A 27,854-nucleotide genomic window follows, 5' to 3' on the forward strand; every position below is an offset into this window, starting at 1 on the left:
AAAGTTTCCATACTGTATTCCATTTCATCGCTTCTAGATTTACTAAATTGATCACAACCTTACCAATGAGATCTTTTTCTCCTCTGAGTGAACCTTGAATATTGACTTTTGCTGACTAGAAAGGATTGATGTCACTTTTTTAGAAAGGGGAAATATTGTAAAATTCTGCCAACATTAAAATGAGAGAAAAACGTACTTTGAAAGGAAGGCCTATCTCTTGGTGCCTATGTGTGCACTAATTCAATATGAATTTCCATATCTACCCTAGCAAATTCATGCTTCTGATTTAAAAGAAATAAAATAAAAGAAAATCACTTTTCCCATATAATTATCAACCAAAATATGTCTTTTAGGTCTCTTGAAAATCAACTTTTCTTCTCTTAATATATCTAAATGCCCTCTGTTATTATTGTTCAGATAGCTACAAATGAGTAACGTGTGACTCCAACGATAATTTGGTCAGTGAACATTTATGTCCTCTTATTTTTATTAGAACTCTTTACTTTTTATTGTACCTTTTGTTTTAAATGTAGACTAAGCTTCAGTGGCTCTGTGAGGAGGTAAAGGAAAGAGAAAGTAAGGAAAAAAAGCTGCGATGCTACTTGCTGCAGAGCCGAGAACAGCTCAAGCACTTTACACAGATAAAGGAGACTGAGCATCAGTCTCTCTTTAAACAGATAAAAAAACAGGAAAAACTTTTGGAAGAAGTTCACAGAGAAAAAAGAGGTATGTTATGGATTCCATTTTTGTTAATAAAAGGGACAAAGAATTTAATATTCTATTAATTATGATTTTCATGGCACAGTCGTTTTATCAGCTAATTATTTCAAACTGCAGTGGGCTAGTGCTAACCAAGAATAATGTTTTGTTTGTGGTTTTTTGTTTTCCCTTGCTGACAAAAAAGGCCAATGCAATCAGCCACCTTTCAAACCCATACAGTGACTGAGTAACACACGAGTTTTCATCATGCACAGTGGATAGAGAAATTATTTCCCAGCTGTACCATCTGGGACATTGCACGACCTGGGCAAAAAGGGATTATACAAGAGTCTGAGGCAGTCTGAATTAGACTGCTATTGCACAGCTCACTGTGTCATGGTATGATCTTTCATTGTATTCTGGTCCCTCAGTTTTGGAAGAAAGGTGTCACCTTTTAGATTTTCTTCAGAAATCTTGTTCCAGCCTTTATTCAGGACTCCATATGATAGAACTGGGCAGAATAAGTATTCTCTTTCGTTATTTTGTTCATTGTCACTTTGTGCTGATTGACGTAGATTCTCATAAGTGTAAACTTTTAGTAAATATAGTTACAGCTTCTAGCAGTTGACTTATTGCAAATGTTTTGTGAATTGCAACAAAAAACAAAACTGCTTGGTTTTGGCGAGAACAAAGTTAATTCTCTTCCTCATAGCTGAAATGTGCAGTGTTCTGGATTTAATATTGATAGTAATGTTGCAAACACACTGATGATTTACTTGTTGCAATCTAAGTCAAGCAGTTTTCAGTTTTCCATGCTCTAATAGTGAGATGGTGCATAAATAGCTGCACGGGAACATGGGCAGGCCGGGGGAACTGGCAAAGGTATATTCCATGTATTAGAATATTATTCCCAGTGTACAAACACAGGAGAGTTTGGGAGGAGCCAATCACAGCTGGAGAAGGGGCTGGACATTACTTGATGGTGAGTAGTGATACTGTACATCACTTGGGGTTTTTTTTTTAATTTTATTTATATCTTTTTTGACACGTGCATGTCATGACAACGCATGTGACTGTGTATGCAAGAATAATGGATTTACAGTCTCCATGTGAATTTAATTGGTTTGTTTTACAGTCATGTCAGCTTAGATTTTTCTTTTTGATTTGAAAATTATGATCTTCATTATACCAAACCAGTTATTTTTCAGAAGTTGCAGAAGGTAGAGAAATAATAGAATGCATATCTGGTAATCTGAGTTTTGAGTACTGTCATTCACTAAGGGATACATTTAAATGTTTAAAAGGGGTTTTTATTTAAAAAAGGGTGCAAGACAGAGTCTGTTTTTATATCTTGAATGAATACTCTTACATAATGAGTGAGAAGCCCAGCCTTGATTATGAAGCAAGTAATACAAGAATGTAAATGTGTAAATAGTTTAATGGATAAATAACTTGAACATGAAAATTGGAAAAGCTACTTTCCCAGAGAGAAAAAAGAAAACCCAGCTAAAAGCATAGAAAAGGTGTTAAGCCAAAAGGAGAAAGCAATCCATCAAAATGATAAAAAATTTAAATTAAGGTTACAGAATGCTAGTTGGATTTTCTTACTTAAGCATAAAAAATTACACAATACTAAGACACCCAGTAATGAAATTACAGGCAAATCCTGGGTACAGGAATAAAGGAAATGAAGGCAGAATGTATTTAATTCATTAAAAATGCCCTTCACTTTTTTTTTTTAACATCAAAGTATTCTTTAAGATATTGCTAAATAAAATAGATGTTCAGTCAAATGTGATCAAATGGATGAAAATATTTTCTGTTGCAATGATGCAGATTTTAGATGGAGCATTTTATCAGATTCTGTGATAACCATGAATATCCATGGATGTGGTTCACTGTCCCCACTGACACAAACCTCTTGTCTGAGTACCTCATATAGTCTGAAAATAATCCATTAATTTAAGTTCATATAAATCAAAACTTAGGAAAATGAGACAGAGAAATTGTATTCTCAAGAAATTGATTTTCTTATTTCCTTTCTGTGGATCTGATGTAATTTATTCATGGAGTTTTTTGGGGAGAGAATAAAAATAGAGATTTATGGTGGACATATCAAAAGTAGGTGGCATAAGTATTTAAATTACTTTGTTGATGAACATGTTTAAGGAAGTTTTATTAGTTTAAATAGATTTTCTAAAACTTTTAACTATGTATTTTTTTGTCTTTTCACCAAGGCATTTGTAAATAGCTGGGATATTGTAGGTTTTTAAAATCTACTTACAAATCTGTGTAGAAGTGTTAACCTTATCACAGTGGTACCTGTGGTGGTATAAACTGGCTGTCCCTGTGGTATAATCCTGACAAATACACGTAAGCTAACACAGAGAATCATCCATGAGAGAATATGAATGAAGCAAAATATAGTTGTGAAGCACAGAGTTTCAGGATTGTTTACAGAGTAGCAGAAGTTTCATAGTTATCTGGAGATGCTTCAAGATCAGCTACATTTGTCTTCTTTTCTTGAAAAGAATATCATGATGGTGAGTTTAGAAATTCAGAAGTCTAGCAATATTTATAAATACAGAAGAATTGAAGAGGATGTGACTTCTGATTTCAGGTTTGTAGATTGGTACATGGGATGCAGTTCACTACTTAACAAGGTATTTATCTAGCATGCTACACAATGGGATATTTCAGTAACAACTTGCATTCTGTGTTCATCTTGGAGTGATTTTGGTCTTAGAATCAAATTTATTGCACTAGGTATTCAATATGTTAAGAAAATAGACAAAGGTCTGAGGAAATAAAATGCATAAGTTCCTGTTTCTTAGCTAAAAATTTAATTTGCATTCTGGAATCACTGAGCATGCCATGGTATTCTTAAGAACAATTTAAAAATTAATTTAGCTAACAAGAATTTTATTTTTATTATTTTGTGAATGCCATTGTTAGCAATTGTACGCAAGACCTAGCACAAATTTCTTTCGTTTATTGTATTTCTGTATGATCTAGCCAGATGGTGTAGTCTGAAAAGCTCATCATTCAAATCAGTGAAAGTCTGTATTTGATCCTGGGTGGACCCAATGGTTTGATATACTTTAATTGCCTTTCCAAGAAAATCTTGGAATATATTGATATGTATATAGCTAGACATAATATGTTATATAGTGGTGGACATGAAGTCTGCACAGTTCTTTTGTTTCAGGATAATATACTGCTACTTCAGAGAAGACATGGACAGTCAACAAATAAATCTTTAGCAAAATAAGACCTGAATATTTGGGAAGACCATATCTGTTCCTTTTTTAAGGAAACAATGTTAGTATGGCTGTAGTGATGTAAGAAGAGGAGGTGCATTGCTTGCATTTACATAACTTATTTAATTTATCTCAAAATATTCTGCAAAAACTGTTTCACACCAAGTCCCAGGTGATGCAGGATGTATTCTGTATCCTTTCTCAGTGTCTATTGAAATAATGCTCTACAATCACATTTGAATTATTGCATATTTAGAATCTCTTATATAACATTTATACCTATACTGCTCTCTGTGTGTGTGTGTATATATATATAGAGAGAGAGTTATATATATAGTTATATATATATTTATATATTTATACTGCTAAGTAAAGCTTTGGAAGTTAACAGCTTTAGTCCTGAGCTGTGATAGACTAATGTTAGATGCATTTGTCACAAGTACAAAACTGTTCTGGGCAAATGTGTTGTGTTTTTCTTTATGTATTAAGTTTATCGTTCATGCATTTATCATTGTGTGTTGTTTTATATTTGAGGATACAGAAATCCAATTTTGAAAGACTTATATTTCAGCTGGTTTTAGTGGTGGTGTCAGCTCTATGAATCATACAGTTACCTTTAGTTTCGTCACTTTAAACAAGTAAAATTTGCAAAGATTTTGGGAAGTGATTCCTGAAGCAAGACATCAGTTGATTTTAATTTCTTTTATTTCTGTTATGTTCAGTCAGGATTATCTGTTATTCAACTGCTGTGGATAACATAAACTCAAAAGAGCCTGGTATATTAAAGTAGATTAAAAATGTAGGTAAAACCTTGCTTTGACAAAACCTAATCTTTCAAATTATATTTCTGTTTTTTCTGTTTTAAAGTCAGGAAGTCCAATTTTTGTTTGAGTCAGGAACACTAAAGCAGAAAGAGTAAAGATTTAAAATAAGAAACAGTATAGTACATTGAATGTAAATATACTGACACTGAGCAATCTCTGCTATTAAACTGAGGAACGGGATAAGATTAGAAACCTGTGAAAATCAAAACAGTCTAAAATTTTTCTATTATGACCTATTATGTTTCATTAAATAGTAAAGTACATATGCTGTTTTGAAGACAACTTTAAGCCTGAAGCTGCCCTTTCTGCTTTGATTCTTTCTTTTTTATTAAATTTCTTTTTCTCATATATTGCATGATATTGCCCTTGTATGAGCAAGAGTCCTTTCTGTGGCAACAAGAAACATCACAAGGTATTTTCAGGTCATCTTTTATTGAACAGTGGATGGGAGCATCAACTAGAGAGAACACTCTTTTAAGCATACATACAGGAAGGAGTCTGAAGGATTTCAGAGAAACTTTTCATAGTACTTGGTTTTCATAGTGAGCTTCAAAATTCATAAAGTTGAAAATCATTACTGTTGAAATAGTTTATTTCTTCTTAATAGTGTTCTTGCCCTTTAAATAATGCTTGGTTTTTTTAATGTGATGGGGGAAGGAGGAGGGAGGACTTCTAAGTTATTTTTAAACTTTGCCAAAATGAACCTGCGTTCAGAGTCTTAGAAGAATGGAAATAAACCCAAATCATTTAGAAATCATGCCCTGTGGAATTTTTTTAAATCGGAAAACTGGAGATATCTAACTGAACATGCATTGCTGTAATTATTTATTTGTTTTCTGGAACCATTTTCATTTGACATTATCTTTTTATGCACTCATAAAAATATGGCTGCCATTGTAAAAAAGAGAAGGTAAGAGATGGGATCAAACTGTAGCTAAGATCTTTTTAAGACTTCCTTTGATTTCCTTTTTTCTTTCTGAATCACATACTTTAGATGATTATCTGAAACTTATGTACATGTTTTTTGGTGTGGAAAGCATGATGAGTCCTTTAAGTTAGTGAGTTTGTACTGCTCATTAACAGTAAGAGACTATATTTATTAGATTTATTTCTTGGTTTACCTGCACATACCAGAAACTAAACCAAAATTAACAAAAGTAACCTGAGGGATGAGGATTCAGTGTATATTAAATAATTAAAATGTATTATTTCATTTTTTCTTTATTTTGTGAATTATGACTTTTTTTCTTTAAACCAAGCTAAAATAGCTGGTGTTCTATGATCTAGTGGTTTCTTTGTGGTTTTTTTTACAGCTATTGAAATGATGGCATTGGACTCTTTATAAGCACAATTACAGCTTAACAGTGATTTAACCCTGTGTAATAAAAAGAATCTTGTAATCAACTGTACAGCTTTATCAGTTCTCCTTGAATTAATATGAAAGGTGCTGTGATGCTCTCAGGTTATGTACTATGTTTCTATACCAAACTGGTATCACCATTTTACAGCTATTAAATTTTAAAAACCCAACCAAAAAAACTCTATTCCAAGAAACACAGGTACTTCCACACTTGTCTTGAATTCAGTATTTTTCTGAGAAGTATGTAACAGAAGCATACTATCTGTTATTTATTCTTCTTTAGGTAACAATGACATCCTGAAGAAACTCATCAATATCTGAGAAGATGTCAGTTTATTTAAATAATATGCTGTCTTATAGGAAATAAAACTGAACCAAGGGCTCTATGTTCCTCTCCTGTTGTGCCTCTTCCCTTGGTCAAAGCCATCTTAGTCTAAAATACAAATGAATCATGTTTGAAATTTGAGCAGAAATGAAAAAAATGCTATGATTTAGTATAGTAAACTTTTTGAAATTAAAGAAGTATTTAAAATCTTGCATCTTGCTGTGTCAGAGATTCAATGTCTTTCAAAATTAGTGCTTATTGTAATGGTTTTGCCTAGAATTTTTCAGGCTGTAATAGAGCATGATTTTCAGTGTAGTTCATTGCTATGTTAAAAGCTTTTATGTCCTTTCAGCTAACATGATAGCTAAGATCTTTTTTTTCCTAAAATGAGTCCTAATGATATGGTGTGTGTGGAAAATTGAAGTTTAAGTGCTATGTCAGTACTAAAAAATTCCTCACTTTGACAAAGGAATTTTTTGTCAATACCAAACAATTCCTCACTTTGAGAAGAATTGATCATCAGTAAAACCAATTCTTAATGTTGACTGTATACAACAAAATAATTTTAATTACAGAATATACATTTAAAGAGAATTCTTGAAAAAAAAGGAAGTCTAGCTGGTTTTGGATTTTTCTATATAAAAATCAAATAAATGATATTTCATCTGTTTGCCCATTTTTTTCCTTCTAGTGGGTTAAATATGACAAATTCCTAGGTTGGATATTTACTCTGATCAGCATATTCAGGGTAATAACTATTTATATCTAACAATCTAACATCTTTTTTTCCTTCTTGTTTTTTTTTTTTTTGAGAAAATTAGACATGATTGGTACTTTTAAATGCTTTACATATTTTGTAGTTAAAGGGGAAATTCCTTAAAAATGTTTTAGAGCCAAGCAAGACAAGCAAATTAACTATACAGTTCATATAGTATGAGTGATTAGAACAATTAGCTACTAATTGTTTTTACTAAATAACAGGTTCCTCTATGTAGTTTTTTGAAAACTACAGACACATAATACTTGGCACATATATCTGAATCTTTAGAGTGGACAGAGAATGTCATGGTATTTTTCTTGTCTGCATCTATTATGTCTCTATGGTAAAGCCATAACATAGTAAAGGGCATTATTTGGATACGTCTGCCTATTTTAAAGGACTTGAGTTGTAGGTCATTAAGCACTGTTAGTAAATATTGTTGCTGTAAAATTTTATTTGTTTGCTTAAACAGGTACAGTATCTGAGTCAGAGAGAATGTGCCTGCTCGTGGTTATGTACCAAACAAAAAAAAGAGAGAGAGAACTGAGGGTAAAGCTTGGTCTCCTATTCCTCAGCTGGATTTCTTAACTCTACACCACCTTTCTACTCTGAGAATTGTTTTTTAAAATACACATCTTCATATTGCAGTACTTATTTTTGCGTATTTGAGCAGTACCTTTGTGCAACATTATGTATTGCTAGTATGTAAATATGTGTTTAGTGGAAAACATTTAAATGTAAAGTTTATGACCTTACTTTTTGTTTCGCAATTCAAACAATTATGATTTTGTTGTGGATATGTTTTTTTTGTTTTAGTATACCTGGTGAATTGAGGTGCCTACCCCTAAAAAAAGAGACGAAGTGCAAACCCAAGAAAACAGATTCATTGAAAATATATGTATGTACTTCGTGCATATGTACATACTGCATCAATATTGTATGTACTTCAGCTGCCATGATAAACGTTTGTTTTCCTGATTTTAATTATATTCGATGCCTTGGCTGTAGAACATTACTTTCTTGATTGGATTGAAATTCTTGGAGCAGCATTTTCTAAAAATAAGGCTTGAATGTTTTCTGTATGGGAAACTGCTCTACTTGCAAAATCAAATGATCAGACTGTATACCATTTCTTGCAAGACACACTATAAAATGAAGAATCCTAGTGAAATGATTTTGTTCTAACGCAATGTGCTTAAAATCCATGGAGCACATTTTTATTAAGGAAGAGCTCCAAGGGCAGAATTAAGTTAGGATGCTATTGAATGTAATGCAATGACCTTACGGCTGTTTAGCAATCCACAGTTTACCCTATCAAGTTTTTAATGCCTATTACAAACCAGCTTATTTTTTAGCAGAAGCATATTTAAACTGGGAGAGAACTTAGTTTTTCAGATGCCTTGCTTCTGAAAAGACATGAGCCATGAGTCATGGAACTTGGGAGTGAGTTTGTTTTGCGTAGTTTGGTGTCATCCTCATGTCTGAGGAAGGGACTTTCCTCTCCAAGCTGTTGGGAATGTTGAGCTGATGTTTCTCAAGTGTATTAAAGGGATTATAAGTATGTTGGGCTATGTTTTTTTTATTAAAGTGGCCTCTTACATAAGAGTGGAATGTGAATGTTCTACATATACATGCTTATTCTCTTAAAAGTTGGAGAAATATTAATACTTCATCCTTGGTCAATGAGACTTATCTACACAGACTAGTTTAATGAGTTTGTACCATGCACTATTCATGTATTACAGTGAAACAGAGAAAATAAGCAACAGTAGGATAAGATCTGAACTTTAAGGTTGAAATATTTTTAACTTGTTGCAAAAACATCTCAAGTTTGAAAATATAAAAATACTCTGTCCTTTCTGATATATGCATGTTGTATACAATATGTATATAATATAAAATCTTCGGGCTGACTTATGATATTGTGGGAAGATTGCATGATGAGGGGAATAAAAACTGAAAGCTTTCTAAGATTTCTTTTTTGGCTGTTTTAAGAATGATTGTATTTTAAAATCTAAGGTTTTTACAGTACACTGCAACTCCTATATTGATCTGATCTTAAAACACTTCAGTGTGTGACTTCTAAAATAACTTGATTAATGTAAGTATTTTGTAGTCTTCCCGTAATGTTATCTGGAAAGAATTTTGATTTCCAAAGAATTATTTGCAATAAAGGCAGTGTTATTACTACTAAATTATGAAAATTTCCATCCTTACTGTAATTGAGAATCAATGGTATGATTATGTGTGCCATTCAGCAGCATGATTATGCATTTTTCATTCATTAATCTGCTCTTACTATAAGAATGGCAACATAAAATGCTTTTAGCTCATAAAATTAGCATTTCATATTTCCTGAAGTGGTAATGTACAAATTTAGTGTGATTGAACTTGAGCATTCTATTTGTTGCTGCTCATAAGGTTTTCATAATTAATTTCTTTTTGTTCATTGGGAATTTTGTTGATGATGCTTCAATAACTTGTAATAATCTAACTTACTTGAGTAGTAGTGAAACAGTATTGGACAGATCCAGGAACCACGCTGCATCCAGTTGGAGGAAATGTCAGTACTTGTGGTGTCACTGGGATAGCTGTAGTCAGGGCATTTTTACAGAGCTGTATAAGCTCTGTAAATGTGTGTGGTCGTCAGAAGCTGGGTAGTTTCTTTCTCAATCTGAATCGCCAATTTGAATAATATTTTATAACACCAGGTCAAGAAAAAGTAGTATCAGGTGTCTTGTGCCTTAAAATTTGTTGCATGTGTACTGTTCTCATCTGATGTGTGCCCTGAAGTATAGTGTGCAAGTTGCACGTGTACTCTGGTTCCAAGAAGATTATCTGACTTTATTCTTTTTCCTGAGCAGTGTTTTTAATCTGTGTCCTGTAAGAGATGCCTGTTTTTTTTCATTTGCTCTAAAGATTTGTTTGCACTGCCTTATTTTAAATTGCTCTATAGACTTTGTTTGCACTGCCTTAGCAGAGCAAACGAGATCCGAAAGAAAGAGTTTATTCCAGAAGTTGTAATGCTAGTGTATTTCAGCTCAAGTAAACTGATTTGCTGGTGTATAAAATACACATCAAGGCGGCAGAAGGACACACATTTACAGTAAACCAAGTTTTTATTAAATGGGAAAATATCTGTTACTGATCATGCTAGTGCTTTGGGACAAATGAACTTTGACCAAGTGCGTAGAGGAGAAGCACAGTTCTGTGTTGCACTGCGACATTGTACTGTGTAAAGTGTAGGTCTGGAAAAGATGCTGTCAGAAAGCTTGACAGAGTAGAGAAACCCAGCATGATTCATTTTAAATATTACTTTGATACTGAAGGTTGTCTATGATTTGTATTTTATTGTCATTATTAAAACAGTAGGTTGGCATACAGAAAAAAGATATGGTCCTTGTGTCAATGAAAAGATGGTGTCAAAAAAATATTCTGGCAGCAAATGTTGCAGTAAAGGAAAATTATACTAGAAAAAGGGGTAAAATTAGAGAAGCCACAGAAAAGCATACAAACTTCTGGGTAAGAGGCAGAAAAAAGTTTCTGAAAAGCACACTTAGATTTTCATTTTGGTTATTTTCTTGTTTTCTGAAGAAAGTTTAGAACCATATTTTCACAGTACAAAATCTATTTTAGAGCTAAGGCTTAAACCTTTACTTTTGGTCTCAGGAGATTTAAGTTTTGTAATTATATCTTGTTATACATAATATAAAGACACAAGGGAAGAGAAATTTAGCCATCTAAAAAGATGGCTAGAGAGTATAAAAACTGTACGTAAACAGTATGAATTTTCAACATTGGTTGTATATTAGGAGAGTAGTTTTTTGTTGTTTTCTCTGTTCTCAGGAGGCATGAGCAGATCAATGCACATTATAACCTATGTCTCTTAGCAGTTACACATGAGGGGCATTTCCAGAGAAGCACATTTACTGTTTGCTTGTTACCTCCCATGCGTAACCTAGGAGATGATGCCCCAGCAAGTTTCTGTTTGCCAACATAGCTTATAATGTGTGCTGCAATAGGCATCATATAAAAACATACCAAATATTTTAATACTTTAGCAAAATTCAGTTTGTTCCTTGCATTTGCTTTGCTGAGATTAAATAGACGTGCAACTGTAATGTAAATAGGTAAAGGATTAGGTATATAGAATACTCAGTGTGGTCTCCCATTTACAATGGTATTTTTGTGGGATTTTGACAGTCATTTTGCTATTTCTTTCATTACTATTTGAATATATCTGTCAAAATTATGTAGTGTTGGAGAATGGGCTAAGCAATTCTATAATAAGCATAATGTATTTGCAGCTCTTATCAGCCTTGTAATAAGATTTTCAGTGGGTTTTTATAACAAATTTTTTTCTAGTACATTTATTATACTGCTCATACTTAATATACTTTCCTCCATGTAATCTCCATTGTGAGATAATTGCCTTCTTACCTTTTAAATCAGTTAAAACAGCAGTGTAAATTTGGGTTTTTTGTGATCAGTCTCCAGAAATTCTGTTGATCAGAAATAGAAAGTCAAGTGTCAGTTGAAAATTACACATACTCCACTGCACAAGAGAAAGAAAAGAAAAAAGTTCTGATGTTGCTATTCATTTATAATATTATATATGTAATTTTCCTCTTAATATTATCTTCTCTTTTGGAATATAGGAGAGATTTCTTCCTCAAATCTATGTATAGAAAGTTCTTTAAAAAATTTACTGAACTTGTATTGTAAATTTTTGCAATTGGCTATGCAGAAGGAATAATAAGTTAGTGCATTTAGCTAGTGTAAATTTCAAAATAGTTTTTTAGATGTTAAGCAAAATGTGCCATTCACTGAAACTTAAAATGTTTGTCAGCTGAGCTGGTAAGTCTCAGTTGTATATCATCAGTTACCGTGGGACAGTACAAAAACAGGATTGTCTCACCAAGGAATAAACTTAAAGCCTAACTGCAGCTGAAAAAATGACAAGTAAAACATTGCTATTAGAGCCTTCTTCATAATTGCCAGCTCTATTTACTGCATCTTCCTACGTAGTATGTGTAATAGACAGTTATATAATTTCTAGTTGCATTTTCATTGGGTGTCAATAAGACATACTGACCTCTGTGTGTGTATGTATGTTTGGTTGAAGTAAGTGTTTTCTCAGAAGCTGTTTGGGTCCTAGTGATACATAGTGCCATCTAGTAGAATTAAAAGCTTTCTTACAGCATTTGTCAAGGAGTGAATCCCATGGAGATAGGATGTGTGCTTTTTGTATGCTTTACTCTTCTGACAAAGCATCCAAGCTGCTTAAGAGCTCCTTTTTTCCTGAGATTGGCAGGGAAACTTAATTTCTGGACTAATGTCTCTGAGCTTCCCATATTATTTGTTCTCCTATGCTGTGAACATTGCAAATTTGATTGTTTAGTTCTGATCTTCAAACAGCCCAATTAAGAAATGCACTTCTAGGCTTGGGAGAATTACTGATCTCAAGTAACAAGTGACCTTGGCTAGAGACGCTTTCTGTCTTGCAGCTGTTGGCCTCCTTTGGTTGGCCCAGTTACTTCAATTCAAATGAGGTGCACTAGCTGCTTCAGAAACCTGGATACCCTTAATCATTGACCATTCCTTAGCTGATAGGTCCAGGATCAGTTCTGTATGTATTTGCATTAAGATCTGCAGCTGTCTTTCAGATGTCGCCAAAAGGAAATTTGCTGATACACATAAATATGGTTGGGATGATAAACATCAAAACAAGAAAATCCTAGGATATTAAGAGAGAGCTCACTGGAGCAAGTGGCATTCAATTTCCTGTTTGTCATTTACATGAGCCATACAATAATTTTTATATAGCTACCATGCCCATAAACATATCAACATAATTTTCTAAAACAAGAAATGACAAATTATCTTTCTAGCTTGCAGTTGGTAAATGAAAACAAATTACATTTCAATTTCTTTCTGTGTGCTCCTGGAAACTTTTATTCATTATCAGAAAGGAAATGTTTCTTCATTCAGGAGAGAATTATGAGAGTTATGTATTATATGCAGTGATAAAAGTGTTCAACTGCATTTTCTGTTTAAAGTGTTAACTATTATGAGGACCTTGCTTTCAGACATTTCTTACTATTTTTTATTTTGTATAATGCTGATTTTTTTTTTCTTTCCAGGTTATTTAATAGGTTTTCTAACCAAAGCTATGGGAGAAAAAGCCATTGTCAGTTTCCTTGCATAGATCTGTGCTACAGACAGGTGTGATGATAGCTCACACACACAAATCCAAGCAAATCATGAGTTAGTGGGGTAAACTGCAGTTTTCCATTTGTGGAGACATTTAATATCACTGCAGACAAAAGGCAGAATTCTTATTTCTGTTTCTCTCACTCCTGTCAGTGCTACTTTCTCCATCCCTTGTTTCATGTCTCCATCCCTTGTTCCTCCTCTCTTCCTCCTATAATCATAAATTGCTCTATTAGCCACATAGGACTGTCTGTTTTTTGCCAGTATGCTGTTCTTGTAATGAACTAAGACCTTATGGAGGTCCAGGTTTGTCATTTTGCCAGTGCAGGGCAAAGTAAGCAAGAGCAATGCACAACCAGAGGCAGGGAGCAAAGCGACCTCCTTGCATTTTGGCAAATGCCGCTGCAAATGCCATCGAGGATGTGATCTGAGCACATCTGGCAGAACTGGAGCACTTGGTGCTAGCACCCTGTCAGCTGGGTTGGACTGGTTTCTGTGGAACACAAGAAGGAATGATTACATAGCCATTAGTACCCAAATTAGCTTATTTGAAGCTATTAGTAAAGAATTCCATTGTAGTATAAATGTGCTATTAGATTGTTAAGGTTGAAAATTGATGGCCTCTCAGCCAAATTTGTGAAGTAAAATCTGAAGTGTTTATTCACAATCATTGTATGTTAGATTTTTTTAAAGTCTGTTCTCAAGATTTATTTCCAGTGGGAACATTATTGCCTGAATTCCAGCGCTGGTTGGTTATGTTACTGTTGTATGAGTAATCAATATCTATATATTTGGTAATGGTTTCAGCTAGAACTATAATCAAGTAATTGACATTTAAGGCCTTAGAAACATTAATAATCGTCACACAATGCTTAGTGGCAGAAATTCAAAATGTCACTATTTGTGTTTTGTTTGAGAATAATTTCTAAATGCAGGAAATCTCAATTATTTCCTCAATTATCTTTATTTTTAGGGTTTTAAATCTTTTTGTTTCCTCATAAGAAATTCTGTATAGTTATAACTGAAAAGAGACTTCTGTTATTGTAGTTAAGTCATGCCACTCTAATGATAGTCTGAAAGAAGAGCTGGAGTTTTCTGATAGATGTTTCAATAAATAGTAGCCAAAAAAAAAAAAAAGGCATGGCAGCATACTCCAAATCTAGTGTTTAACTGTTCAAATACCATGTGTTTGTGTGCTAACAAATTGTCTCTGGCATATGTGTCTTTGATGATAAGCAAGATGACATTTGAAAATACTGTCTCGGTTACTGAAATTAAATTAATATTTTATTACTACCTTTAATGGTACTAAAAATTTTGCCATGAGGAAAGTTTGTTTTGCAGTTAAAAACATTTTGCTCTTTTTGCCTGCAAATAAAAGGCATAATCCAGAATCTATAATGACTGGAGGGGTTTAACCATTGTTGCTGTTTGAGGCTTGGATTTTGTGTTTAAAGTGCAGTTACAGACAATGTTCCTTAGCTCATGTATGAGGAGGGCATAGGCAGTAACAATGCTGGCTTTTTCTGCTATACTCTTATCCTTTTTTTATCCTTAAGCACATTAAATGGAAAAAAAAAAACCCCATAATGTTGACACAAAGGATGTTATAAAAGGAGGGTAACTTGCAATTATTAGGGTTGTTTTAATATTGTTTAAATCGTTAATTTAAGCATACATTTGACCAACACCTTCTGGTAGAAGGTTGCAGATTTGTGGATACAGTTTTTATAGCTAGATAATTTGTAATCCGAAAATGTCAACATTCTGAAACTCCTAAGCCATTTCCAAACCAGCTATCCAAGCCATTAATTAAACATAATGGGAAAAAAATTGTCAACTGCATTTTTGGCATTTGATGTGTCCCATTGTAATTTTCATGGCAGAAGCCATGCCGTTCAGATAAATGTTTTGCTTTACTGGATCAATTTTCCATGATTTTGTTCTTGGTTTTTTGTTTTTTGGGTTTTTCTTGTTTGGTTGGTTGGTTTTTTTTGTTTGGTTGTATCATTCTTGATATCTGAAGTTCTTGTTTTCAGACAAGAAGGTTCTTCTGTCTGAATTATTAATTTAGTGTGAAATATGTGTATTTAAATGAGTTTTTAAAGAAATTGTTAAATAGAGGCATAAAGAAAATTCTAGCCTGAAGTGTTATTTTTCTGACAGTAGAATCATGGCTTAGTAAAGGCTTCAATAAGAAAAGCTATGGTGGTGGCATCCTGCAGCAGTGAAGCAGGTTAAGATCTGTAGTGCAAGGACACCGATGTAGAAGATTTAATATTCCTGGCAATGAAAAGTGGCTGCCTAAGACTGAGACAAGTTGATTGATTAATGAGTCTGCCTGAAACTGAAATTCCAGTGGTCTGACTTTATAACAGTTGAGCAAATAATGCAAACAGAAGGTTTTCTATAGCTTTGCAGTTGTGACTCACTGTGAGTTAATACCTTTATTGCTATCCCAGCTGTGTTAATTCTGATGTAACATCTCTCTAGATTCTAGAAGAGACCCTTGATTCTGTCTGTGATTCAGCTTGCTTATTTGGACACTTCTTCAGAGAGCAAGCAATACCTGGGTTACCACCTCTTAATATTTCATAGTGGCAGCTGTTTGGAGATGACACTCATAATTCTAGATAAAAAAAATCTTTGTAGGGATTTGTATTAACATACAGACTGTTCCTCTTCTATGTACAAAGATGTGTTTGGCACTTGAAGATTAGTTTATGCCAGTCATTCATGGCTCAAAAGCTACATATCCAGATATGCTGGATATGATCTTCTGCTCATAGGAGAGCCTCTATTTGAATAATAAGCCACACATTCTGTCCCTTTACTGTAAATAGTTCTAGTCACTTCTTTTCTTCCTCATTCTTACCAGAGTTTCTCTTCCCATAGACACCCTTCTCAATTGACCTTGTTCTTACTTGAACTTTGCTTTTTTACCTCTCAGTTCCATGTGTTGTGATGTATGCTGCTTGGTGTATTAAAGAGAAAGAATTTTGGAGTAAAAGGCTAGAAAACATTTCAGCTTTATAAAAACTAAATGCCTTTATTGAAAAAAATTCTGAATGCTAACTGCCTGCCATAGTCTGCTTACTTCAACAGTGAGATTGTTCAAAGGTTCTAAATACTGAGTACTAGTCTCCAAACTTTGTTGATTGCATGCCCCATTGGTAAAAAATTCATGAGCATGCTGCCCTAGTATATGTATATTTATTTATGGACCATAAATACATATAAACATACAACTTGATGATAAATAGGTATACACATTTTTGTAAGTTCAGCCCCACAGAGCTAGAAGACCTGCCTTGAACACATTTTCGTAAAGAAATTGTCTTTGAATGAGGCATTTTTATTTTTTCACTTCAAGTTTAACCTTCTTATTTGTCTGTGTCACTAGCAGTGTCCTAATGAAACTTGCTGAAACTTACTAAAGCACCTAGGAAGTGATGCCTGTTTTGGGAAGTTGTTCTTCAGTGATTTTTTGTTTTTAACTAGAAGCTCCAAGGTCCCTCAGGAGCTTTTGGAATCCTCTACAGCATGTCCACTGGTACATAAATGTCATTCAAAGCAAAACAACAGAATGCTTATAGCTGCTTCAAGATGTGTTAACTGCATCTATATTCACAACCCTCCCTCATACTCCTCCTACTCTAATTTCAGTTGGGAATCAGTATGGTCCTAAACAAATATAATAGTCATGCTCTCTCTCCCAGCTCATACCTTAGGCAGTTGCTGACATAGAGAAGTTTTGGGCTGTTGTCACCTTTTGTATTCATAAGAAAGTTCATAGGAATATTTTGCATGGATTTCAGTGCACTTTGTTTGAGCTTCACGTCAGAAGATAGAGAAATATTTTCTTTAGCCATGTTCAAATGAAGCACAGAAAATTTCCCAGGAATAGAGGGGAGCCAGGAATAGAACTAAAAGATCTCATGTAAGCTTTGGGAAAAAAGCCTTCTCATTCTTTTGATAAAGGCCTCTTAAAAAGCAGCACATGGGAACTTACAATTTTTTTATTGGTAACCTTATGGTTTACTTTTAAAAATATATTTAATCTCATATTCAGACAAATTATTCCAATGCAATCATATTTGGACTGTAGAAGAGGTTACAGCAACTTGGCCAAGTGTCTTGTGTACTTAAGCTGTGTATTTGAATATATATATATGTATCCACTCTTGAACGTGTGAATTCACTGTAAGGCAGACAGTGTAGTAGTTCAGGTAATGACAGGTACAGAGAGGTTACAAAACTGATGAGGAGAATTTTGGACTGGTTCTTGGGACAAATAAAAAATTGGAAGAGGTTTTCTAAATGAAATGTGGGAGTTTTGCATATCTACATCAAATACCAATCAAAGTGAAAGCGAAATAACCCAGTAATGTATCATTCATTCCTAGAAGTCTTCTGAAAATCATGAGTATAACTTGAATAGAAATTCTCTGAGAATATTAAATCACACTTCTTTGTTGTCCCACACAGCTCCTAAATGATTACATTTCCCTTCTATAAGCTATCTTTTCTTCTTTTTTTCCCCCCAGTAGTAATTAGCTTCTGTGCAAATAGAGAAATATAGACAAGGCCAGACTGGAGATGCGAATGTTTAAAAGTTTTGCTACAAAATATCAGACCTGCCTAAGCCTCAGGGAGTAGAAAGAAAACAGTTCTGTTTCTTGTATAGTATTAATTCTCTTAGGGAATCTGAACGGTGAATTGTTTCCTTCTCTTTTAAGTTCTGACACCTTTCTTCTATTTCTTTTTCTGCTATGATTAGGTGTGCTGCTTCAGGTTAGGGAAGTCAGTGCATCACTCTTAAGTTGAAGAATCTGCTTTGAATTTACACAGTAAAAATAGAAGTGTATACCTAAAAGTTATAAAAGGAATGAATTAATTTCAAAAAAGCTCAAGTTTTCTGTAAAGTATATAATTTTGAATTCTTGATTATGTAACTTGCTAACTACAGTAGCTAATAAATTACTAGGAGCTGAAAAGGCAAAGAATATTTCAAAAGGCACTTCATTTTTTAAAAATGTATTCTTTTAAGTCTGGAGCTCTTTTTCAATGTGGATGAGAAAACTTTTGATTTAGATGCAGACTAACAGCTTTTTGGTCTTGGTGATCATGAGTATTGCATTGCTTGCAGTGGTGGGAACTGAACTAAAATCTTTAAAGACAGTGGAATGTGCTCAGTATAATATAACAGTTTGGTAATGAACTAGGAAAGCTCTAAAAAGTATTAAAAATCACTTGAGACTTTTTTTTTCCTTTTTTAAAATTTTGCTTGGGATTGCATAAACACTTGAGATTACATAAACACTCAATTCTGAAATACAAATAATGTATGGACCTTGTTCCACACTAGCAAAAATTAATGTTCTAAGAGATACCTATTTCTATAAAACTCCTTCAAGATGATAATAATATGGTTATGTAGAAATTCCCTTCATGGCTTGCATGTGTGGCAAATACTGTTACAATTAAAATAGTGCGAAGTAGTTGCCAGTGCTATTTTACATCTCAGTTGCTTTAGTGCCAGGATGATTTGTAGTGTTGGGCCTGACAGTAGGAAGCTTGAGCCTCGTGGACACATCCTTTAGAACTGAGTGTTTCTGGATTGTGACAGTTTTCACAGTACTATGGAGCCATTCACCACAACCTAACACAGGTACAGAGCAAAACTGCAGTTGTTCTGCCTCTGCTGGACATGAATTAATATGTATTATCTTGTGAAACACTTTGGTTACACTGGTTCAGCTAGAAATATATTTATTCACCCCCAAAATAGGGCCTTCATGACAGATTCATTGTGTGAAGGGAAGAACTTGTAAGTGATGTGTGATTAAACTTGACTGTGTAGATGTGAGCAAGATAAGTAATTTCTAGCTGAGAGAAACTGATATATTCAGCTGCTTGAAAATTCCTTCATACTTGATGGAAACCTGCTTGGCTGCCTTGTGCATCTATGGGAATGCTGCAGTATCTGTTCAGCAGTTTTGTGGGAAGTATATCCAAATGAGTGAAAGCTGTAGGCTGTGTATTTGAAGTGAGAATGATGGGAAATACTTGACATAAAAAAGCCTTACAATTTTTGATCAAAGTGAATTTCAAGGTAATATGATCAGAGTGTCTAATTAAGTGACTTATCAAGAGTTTGATATCCACTTATATAACTTAAAACCTTAATGTTTAGGGTTACAAACTTTGGGAAATGCAAAATCCCTGACTTGTGTTTTGAAGAAGAGCTTTTCTTAGCTTGATGATGCAAAAATTATGCTGACATTTTTTTTTCCAAGCTGCCATTCTTTTCTGGTAATAACCTGGATTTCTTGCTTTAGTGCCACATAGTAGCTGTATTTTTTGTATTATGTGAGTTCTTTATTTTCCTGTGTGATCTGCAACTGCTAGGGAGAGGTAAGAATATTCAGTCAGACCTACCAGTAGCCTGACGATATCTAGGATAGTTTACAGCATATTGCCTATGAATTCAAAACTGAGCTGTAGTGTGAATGTCCTCATCACCTCACTGAATCATATTTTAGGGCTTCTCACTGTATGAGTAGATATCTATGGCTATAAGAATTGACTTTATGTGCACTTTTGTATTTGTGCATTCTCCTTGGCTAGAAGAAGATAAACATAAAATTGTGGTATTGGTCCAATTTGTAGATTTTTCTCTGGCATGTCAATCTTCTCTGAGAATGTGAAGAGGAATGTTGTCTATTGTTATCTTCAGTTTCTAAAATGGGGGGTCATGCAGTGTTTGAAATAAAAAAATTGATGCTCCAGTTATTATAAAGTCAATGTCCTGTTTCCCACCTTTTTTACACCCAGCACAAAGCTAAAGGAGTTGAACATTTTAGTTCATAAAAGTGTTTTAACATTCTAGTTAGTTAATGGCATATTAATGGATCAGCTAGGATAAATAAGGTAGTACTGTTGCATTTTACTCATTTAAATCAATAAATATCTGCTCCTAAATCTATTTGCTGATACTTTTCACCAGCAATAAAAATTACAACTGGGGAGTTTGTCTGTGAATAATCCTTTCAAATAACCCTTTTTTCCTCACTTGTCAGTGTGGTGTGATGGAATATATAATCTTTATCTCCAGCTTAGTATTTGCAGTGTTTTGAAACATACTGTGGTGGTTCAGTGTCAGGAAAACTGTAAGAGATAATGATTCTGACAGAATGTTTTAAATCATAACCTATATTTTTCCTGTAACTTTGATTAGTCACATCTAAGTCACTGTAGTGTAACTTCAAGGACACTCAGCGTATACTGATGCATAGCTCAGTGAGATATAATCTTTATATGATTTGGAATTTAGGCACTGTAAATAAAATGGTTTTGTATGGCTGCAGAAAAGCATGATCCCTAATTTTACAGACAATGTCCTGAGCTTGCTGCTGATTTTAAACATCTAAAATATATCTGATTTTTTAATAGTTTTAGCTTATAGTTCCTTATTAGATTGCAATATTCATATTTAGCTAGAAATAAAAAGGGAATATACTGATGAATATCTTTGTTTCTACATCTCATTTCTCTTGTTGTCTTTTCCCATACATTATTCATCTTTTGAGAAGAGCCATCAATGCCTAAAGGTTCCTTTTTCAATAATGCTATTTCTTCTAGTAAATTTATAAATTGATGTGTTCTGTGCCCCGTGAGAATAATGATGCATTGCTTTGAAAAATCCCCAAGGACCCTGTGGTTACATTAGGCCTTGAAAGAAGATGGTAGCAGGATTGTTGTAGCAACCCATGCCACTGTGCAACTTCTTTTATGAACAGAATTTGAATTGGAAGAAATCAGAGGCTGTTCATAGGATGGATGAAAGGAGTTCCACTAGGGCCAGTGACCATCTTTGCTCTGCTCATTGCAGACACGATGCATTCTCTGTCTTAACTTTATTGCAACATTATTTTCTAGCACATGACATAGGGCATAAAACATATATTTAAGTTTGCACAAGAACTTAAATATGGGAAGTATTGTACAAATTATAAATAAATTAACAGAGCTCTTCAGATCAAGTAAGCAAAGTTATTCTGTCATGATAAATGATGTCCAGAGGAATGGTATATGCTGTATATTACTTGACTTTTTGTATAGCTGTTTAATATATATGGCTTAATTTTTTTTTTTTTTTTTACTTCAGCTTTGGAGAAAACATGTCATTATTTTACATGGAATACTAAATGGAATCATCAGTTGAAATGCAGAACTTGATTTTTAAATATATGTTCATAAAGGATGCCTCTGTACGGGTGTATATTTTGTCAGTTAACACAACTTGAACACCTGCCTGCCCTTCCAGGGACAGAGCTTTGTGAAGCACCCTGCAGGATAACTGATTTAGGCAGGAGTAGGATAAAGTAAATGGATTCTAGATAACCCTAATTTGAGGTGCAGAGCTTTCAAATCTAGAGACTGTTAGCAGAAATCAGTTCAACTTATTTTGCATTTGTGAAAGATGTTTGAAGGGAGCTTTGTAATAGCAACCTTTTCACTTAGAACAATCATGCCTATACAGTAACATTTTTATTACTACATTAGAATGAAAATAAAGCAAAGTAATAATAATTGAGGGGTTTTGGTCAAAGGGGACATGGGGATGAATTTTTCATTTCCCACCCTTTTCTTATAACTTATTCCATGCTCCTAATTTTTTTTAAAGCTTGTATTACAATACAAATTTTTGTCAACTTACATCTAATACCGGAATATACCCAAAGTAAACATACAGGGCAGCTACTTTTCAACCCAAATTTTTGTACTAATGTTGATGGCAGTGCATTTGGCTAGAGTAATTTATATGGCAGTTGGATCACTGGACTGAAAAAGCATACCAAAGAACAATCCAGAAAAACATAGATGCACCAAAACAAAGTGAAGAAATTATAATTTTACTAATTTTAAAACAGGATTTGGAAAAAGGGGCATCGAAGTCAAAAAGAAATAATAGCGAGTCGATCTCTCAGCTTGTGAAAGAATTAAGTAAAAATTTTTACATGGTATCTACATCTCTTAAAGAACTGATGCTTGGAAATAAGTCTCAATCCACATGCAATCAGAAATTAATAATAAGCTATGGAAAAAGAGGATTGGAGTGCTCACAGGAAGGTTTCATAACAAGAGAAGAAAAGATCGGAGATACAAAGGAAAAATGACAAATTAATATCAGAATATTTTCTGTAGTTACTATTGTAAATCATTGACGCTTATCTTTATGAACTATGTAAGTATCATAAAGTTTATTTCTTATGGAGGCAAACACAGATAGTTTCAGTTAGCTGTACTCATCTGTACTAGGATGCTGAGGAAATTAACAGTCAGAATTCAGTCCTCTGACGTTGTCAAGGCAGTTTCATAATCCCATAACTCTCCTAATTGCTACCAAACTGGAGCATATGTGAATTCAAAGTCAGTCTCTGGCTTAGATAAAGAAATGCTCTTCTCATGCAAAACTTATGAGTAAACTTCTGATAGCTGAAATAGCCATAAGCCTGCAGCATATTTTTTTGGTTTTCCTGCTCTTTATGAGGTTATAACTTCAAGGTCCCAGAATTCTAAATATGTTACAATTTATCAGAAACATGATTTTAATCATGAAACTATGTGAATGAAGGAAAAAGGGAAAGGGAACTCATGACATAAGCCACAGAATTAAAAAAAAATAATTTCAAATGTGAAAATTATGTATGTGCGTATATGTGCTAATTGTCACACGTGATGATACAAGATATTAGGATTTTATCTTGTAGAGACTGTAAGAAACTTTTCTACTATATTGTCACAGTGTATTATTTTCCTTAGCAAAATTGTTCCATTTTAGTGAGAGGAGGTGATTATTGTGAGTCAAAATAGTCTGCAATGTTCTGCAGTAACTTTTCATATACAATTGCATTGCTTTGACAGTCAGTTTTAGTTAATTTTTAGGCAGAATCTCTTTGATTTTTTCATTCAATTCTAAAAATGCACCAGGAGATTTATTTCAAGATAGAAAAGTTTATCTGTAAATCTTAAAGCTCTTTTCCCCCTTGTCAAACTGTGTTCTTAAGGGTGTTTTTTAGTCACCTCAACAGCCCATGCTTGAAAACAATCATATCACTGACACTTTTAATCTATTATTTGATCAGCTGAAAAGGAGTGTTGTGAAATCTGTAAAATAAAAAACTCAATTACTGTTTTACACAATACCTTTTTCTATCAGGCCATGAGACAGGAATTTGAATTTACAAGTTCCATTATTCATTTTGCAGAGCTACTAGAGAAGACACACAGAAAAGAAGAAGAAATGGGAGCTCTCCAGGTATATTTTCTGCTAAATTAACTAGCTACATTTTTTGTTAAATTTCTTTAAACATATTGTATTACAGCATTATGATTTTCTGAACTGCCTTACAGCTTCAATTCAGATTTGGAAATATATGCAGACAAATACAGACCCAATAGCTGGTAATACTCACTGCTGAGTTTTTTGATTGGTTGGGTTAAATTCTCTGGGCTGTGTTACTTTCTTTTGTAAAACTGAATAAAACTGAAAGTAAAGTATTCCAAGTAAGTATTTAAAGCCTCTGAAGCACTAAATGTTCATAGCCACCTTTTTGAGGAAGAATGGACCAGTCAGTATTTGCTAGGACCTGATACAATATTATAAATCCTTATTGTATGTCATCTAGCAGTAAAGTTGTTTGTGCTAAGCACTTTAAATTTGTGCTTAAAACCTTTTACCCTAAGCTCAGCTTTGGAATAGTATTTAAGCATTGCAGTCAAAGAAAACATACTCCTTTCAATTTAAAATGACGAAGAAAGCAAAAACAGGCTGGAATGTCTGAATTGTGAGGCTCAGGAGGCTATGAGGAAGGGTAATGTGTGTATTCTTCAGAGTAAAGAAAGAAAAAAAAAGTAATTTTTAACAACAAATTACTACAAACAATACCCAATATGAACATAAAAAAAGTTTACATGCAATATGAAGAGTATCAATGAGTCAGTATTCTGTAAGTGTATTGAAAGCAGGACATTTGTGAGGGTATTGATGAAGATAAGGCTCATAAGGAAAATGACATTATGTATTGACCTGAGTTTTGACCATGGGATTTTGTTTGAAGATAAGCCTTATCTTCTCATATAATAAATAGAAGGCATTTTGAGGGCTAGAGGTATCAAAGAAGTTAGTGTACAAACAATTTGATCCAGTAAGAAGAGACAAGTTGCAAGACCCAAAAGTTGCACAACACACCAATCCAGCTGTTTCCTGTTCTAACAAAAATCTTGGCCTGGCTTTCTGGCAGCTCAAGTTCAACAAGGCTGAGAGCTTGTCTGCGTAAGCAGTTTACACAGGTGCATATCTAATTACATCAATGTAAAAAGATCTCCTTTCATGTGAAGCAATTCTGCATCTGCTTTCATGTGAAGTTTCATGGTTGACAAATTGTTCTAATGATATTACTTCTGATTGAATGAGGAGTAATTTTAGACTGCAGGAAGTTGCATCATAGTAGTATCTTGCTTGGCTCTATGTGCCTGCCTGCCTGTCATGTTCCTGATTAAATTGCTTTATTCCTTTCCCTAGCTGGCAGTTCTGTTTAAGTGTGTGAATTGTAGTGCTCTGGCTGCTGTTCTTTCATATTCAAATGCTTGATAGCAGTTTTTTCTCCCTTCAGATATCCATGCTTTCACAGTCAAGTGGTGTATAAATTATCCATAGTAAATTTCCTAATACATTAGAAGCTAGTCCAGAAAATTATCTGCTGAGATTGTAGGAGTTTATTATACTTTTAGAATTTGGCAACTATATCATGCACTTTATTTAATGCATGAGTCATTTTGAAAACACTCTTTATTCTATCATTGGAAACATCCTCACTCTAAGACCTTTTTTTCAAAGTAGTCCTCTTTAAATGAAAAAAATTATTTGAATTGAAGTTCATTATTAGCAGAAGTTTATGAGCTCTGTAAATACCATCTTTTTCATGGTTATGAGTATGTACTTCATTGCAGAATCTTTAAATAAATATGAGCGTTTGCCACTGCAATTTTGTGGAGGATCAAACATCTCAGAATAAAAATTTCTGAGTTTTCAATATAATACTTTTTGTCATAAGTTTGTTCTGATGCATGGAAAAAATCTGTATCTCAGACCTACTTCTAAGGAAGAATAAAGACTTTAGCAGGTGATAGACTACCTTGCCTAAGAAAAAATTGAGCAATATTTGAGTAAGGTAAGAGTTCCTGTAATGTCTTAATGGTCACGTACTGTAAATGGGGACTCAACTAAACCCTGGAATATATGTTTTGTCAAATAACTTAAAATACCATACTTAGTCAGGATATAGTACTATCTTGTTTTTACTAACTTCGTATCTTTCTTAAAAATACTTCAAAAAGGGAAAAGTATGTTGAAATAAATACAGTAAATTAGTTAATTCTGTGTTCTTTATATTTTGTGCTGGATTAAAACTGACACAAGTTTGTTTTATTTGTTTGACTAATGTCATCCTGTTATTAATAAAACATTATTCAGAGCTATTTCTGGATGAAAGAATAATGATAAGAATAATAAAGAATTTACTTTTTAGTTTTCTAAGGAAATGCGTAAAAGAAAACTAAGCCTGATGCTAAGATGATATGAATTCCAAATCATGCTATATTTACAGTCAGAGATGATCAAAAAAAGAAATAATTTTTTGGGGTATGTAGGAGTAAAATCAGCAATATTGAAAACCTAATGCACTAATTAAAAATATATTGCGGAGTAATTTTTGTAAAATCCTTTCTCACCTTGTTTCTGGATGGTTTCTTATTTTTGGGGCAATTTTCTAAGTGGAATAGTATAATAAAGACATCCAGTGAAGTACAACAGTTCCTACTCAGTGAGTTTTTTACAAAAAACTCTATGTATGAGACCACCAAAATCCCAACATTAATCCTATTCATAATTCTTTGACATACTCTGTGTTTATATTTTTTGCTTTTTAATGGCATCTTGTATTTTGTTTTTAGGAACGTATTATGGCCTTAGAAATGGTAAGTTTCTTAATTTCCAAACCAATCCCAATGACATTGCTGATAATTTGTCCAAATTATGAGAACATTATTTATATATATACTTTTTAAAAATTGCAGTTCTGGGTTTTTAACTGTCATTTTACTTTTAAGAGAAGATGGGATAATTTTGCATTGCAGCTCTCTATGTAGATCTTTACTACGGTATTTTGGTACTCGTTATATGAAATACAATGTATTTCAGTGTTGTTATTTTTCTATACAGTTCAGACCTCATCCCATCCCTGGGAAGAGAAATGTTGTAGATTTTATCCATACAAAAGATGTTATTTTTCTAACACTTCTAATGTTTGAGGTCCATGTGATAGATCTAATTATTTCAGTGACTACTCTGTGTGCTTACTTGTTTGGTCAGGGAGGTGCAGGACAGAATCAGTTCATCTGCTCATATCCATGCTGCAACTAAAAGAGTAAAGGAATGTAACTTTAACCACTAATTAATATAATTTAATGTGACATTAAGTTGGAAGAACAAAACCTTGTGCTTGTACATGCTGTGAATGCATTTTCCAGATGTCCCAAGGTAGTCAGTCCGTCAGGTGGAATAGCTGGAATGAGTTTTAGCTTGCCCTATGAATTTGGAACCATTCTTCTTTCCCTTCACGTAGGAATGTCCAATAAAATATCACAAATTGTATGTATCAGGCCCACAGTTCCTTTTCATGAGAAATCCAGAAAACTTCATCTAAAGAAACCACTACTGAGACAATATCAATGTTGCAAGTATAAACTTCTAAAATTTATTTGTCAAATTATTACTTTATTCTTTCTGATAGTCTCTGCATCTCTGAAAACAGTTTCCAATTTCAAAAATGTATTTTAAATGTATTCAATCTGTTAAAAACATCTTTCATTCAGTCATGAAAGGCCCTTTGGAAATTAGAGTGCTTTGCTGCAACACCTGCCTTGTGGAAGCAGGAAGCGAATGCTGATGTTCAGTGTCCTGGCACTTCACGTGGTGCTGTGTCAGGTGTTGACAGGACATTAATTCTGTTCAGGACCTTCTCTTATTCATGGTTTGCTTACATGACAACCAGTCAGGCATGTATCCACTGACATCCATTTCTCACAAACCATGAGTTAAACTGCCTGCAAATTCTTTGTCATTTCTGCTCCCAGAGCTATTTTTACACAGGCAGAGGACAAGTACTCCAATGTCATGCAAATTCTGTCTCTATTTTCTGACAAATTTTTATTTCTATTTTTTCTAGAACTTTTCTCCTTTTTTATACTCCCAATGGCTCTCACTTTAGTAAGGAAGATTTGTAAATTATTGTTCAGATAGAAGAAAAGGATGACCCATTTATCATACTATCTCACTGTTCTCCCT

At 33.6% G+C, this 27,854-nt stretch overlaps 1 protein-coding gene across 2 annotated transcripts in view; it reads left to right on the forward strand.

Annotated features, from left to right (window-relative positions):
- CEP128 (centrosomal protein 128) overlaps positions 1 to 27,854 on the forward strand; it is a 104,355-nt gene that overhangs the window by 53,482 nt on the left and 23,019 nt on the right. For both annotated transcript variants that reach the window (XM_064714613.1, XM_064714612.1), the window contains 3 exons: positions 534 to 726; positions 23,716 to 23,765; positions 26,462 to 26,485. In XM_064714613.1, the coding sequence (XP_064570683.1) occupies positions 534 to 726; positions 23,716 to 23,765; positions 26,462 to 26,485 (267 nt within the window). The remainder of the gene's footprint in view (positions 1 to 533; positions 727 to 23,715; positions 23,766 to 26,461; positions 26,486 to 27,854) is intronic.

The sequence above is a fragment of the Zonotrichia leucophrys genome, chromosome 5, assembly GCF_028769735.1.
Source record: "Zonotrichia leucophrys gambelii isolate GWCS_2022_RI chromosome 5, RI_Zleu_2.0, whole genome shotgun sequence".
In the NCBI taxonomy this organism is placed as follows: Eukaryota; Metazoa; Chordata; class Aves; order Passeriformes; family Passerellidae; genus Zonotrichia; species Zonotrichia leucophrys.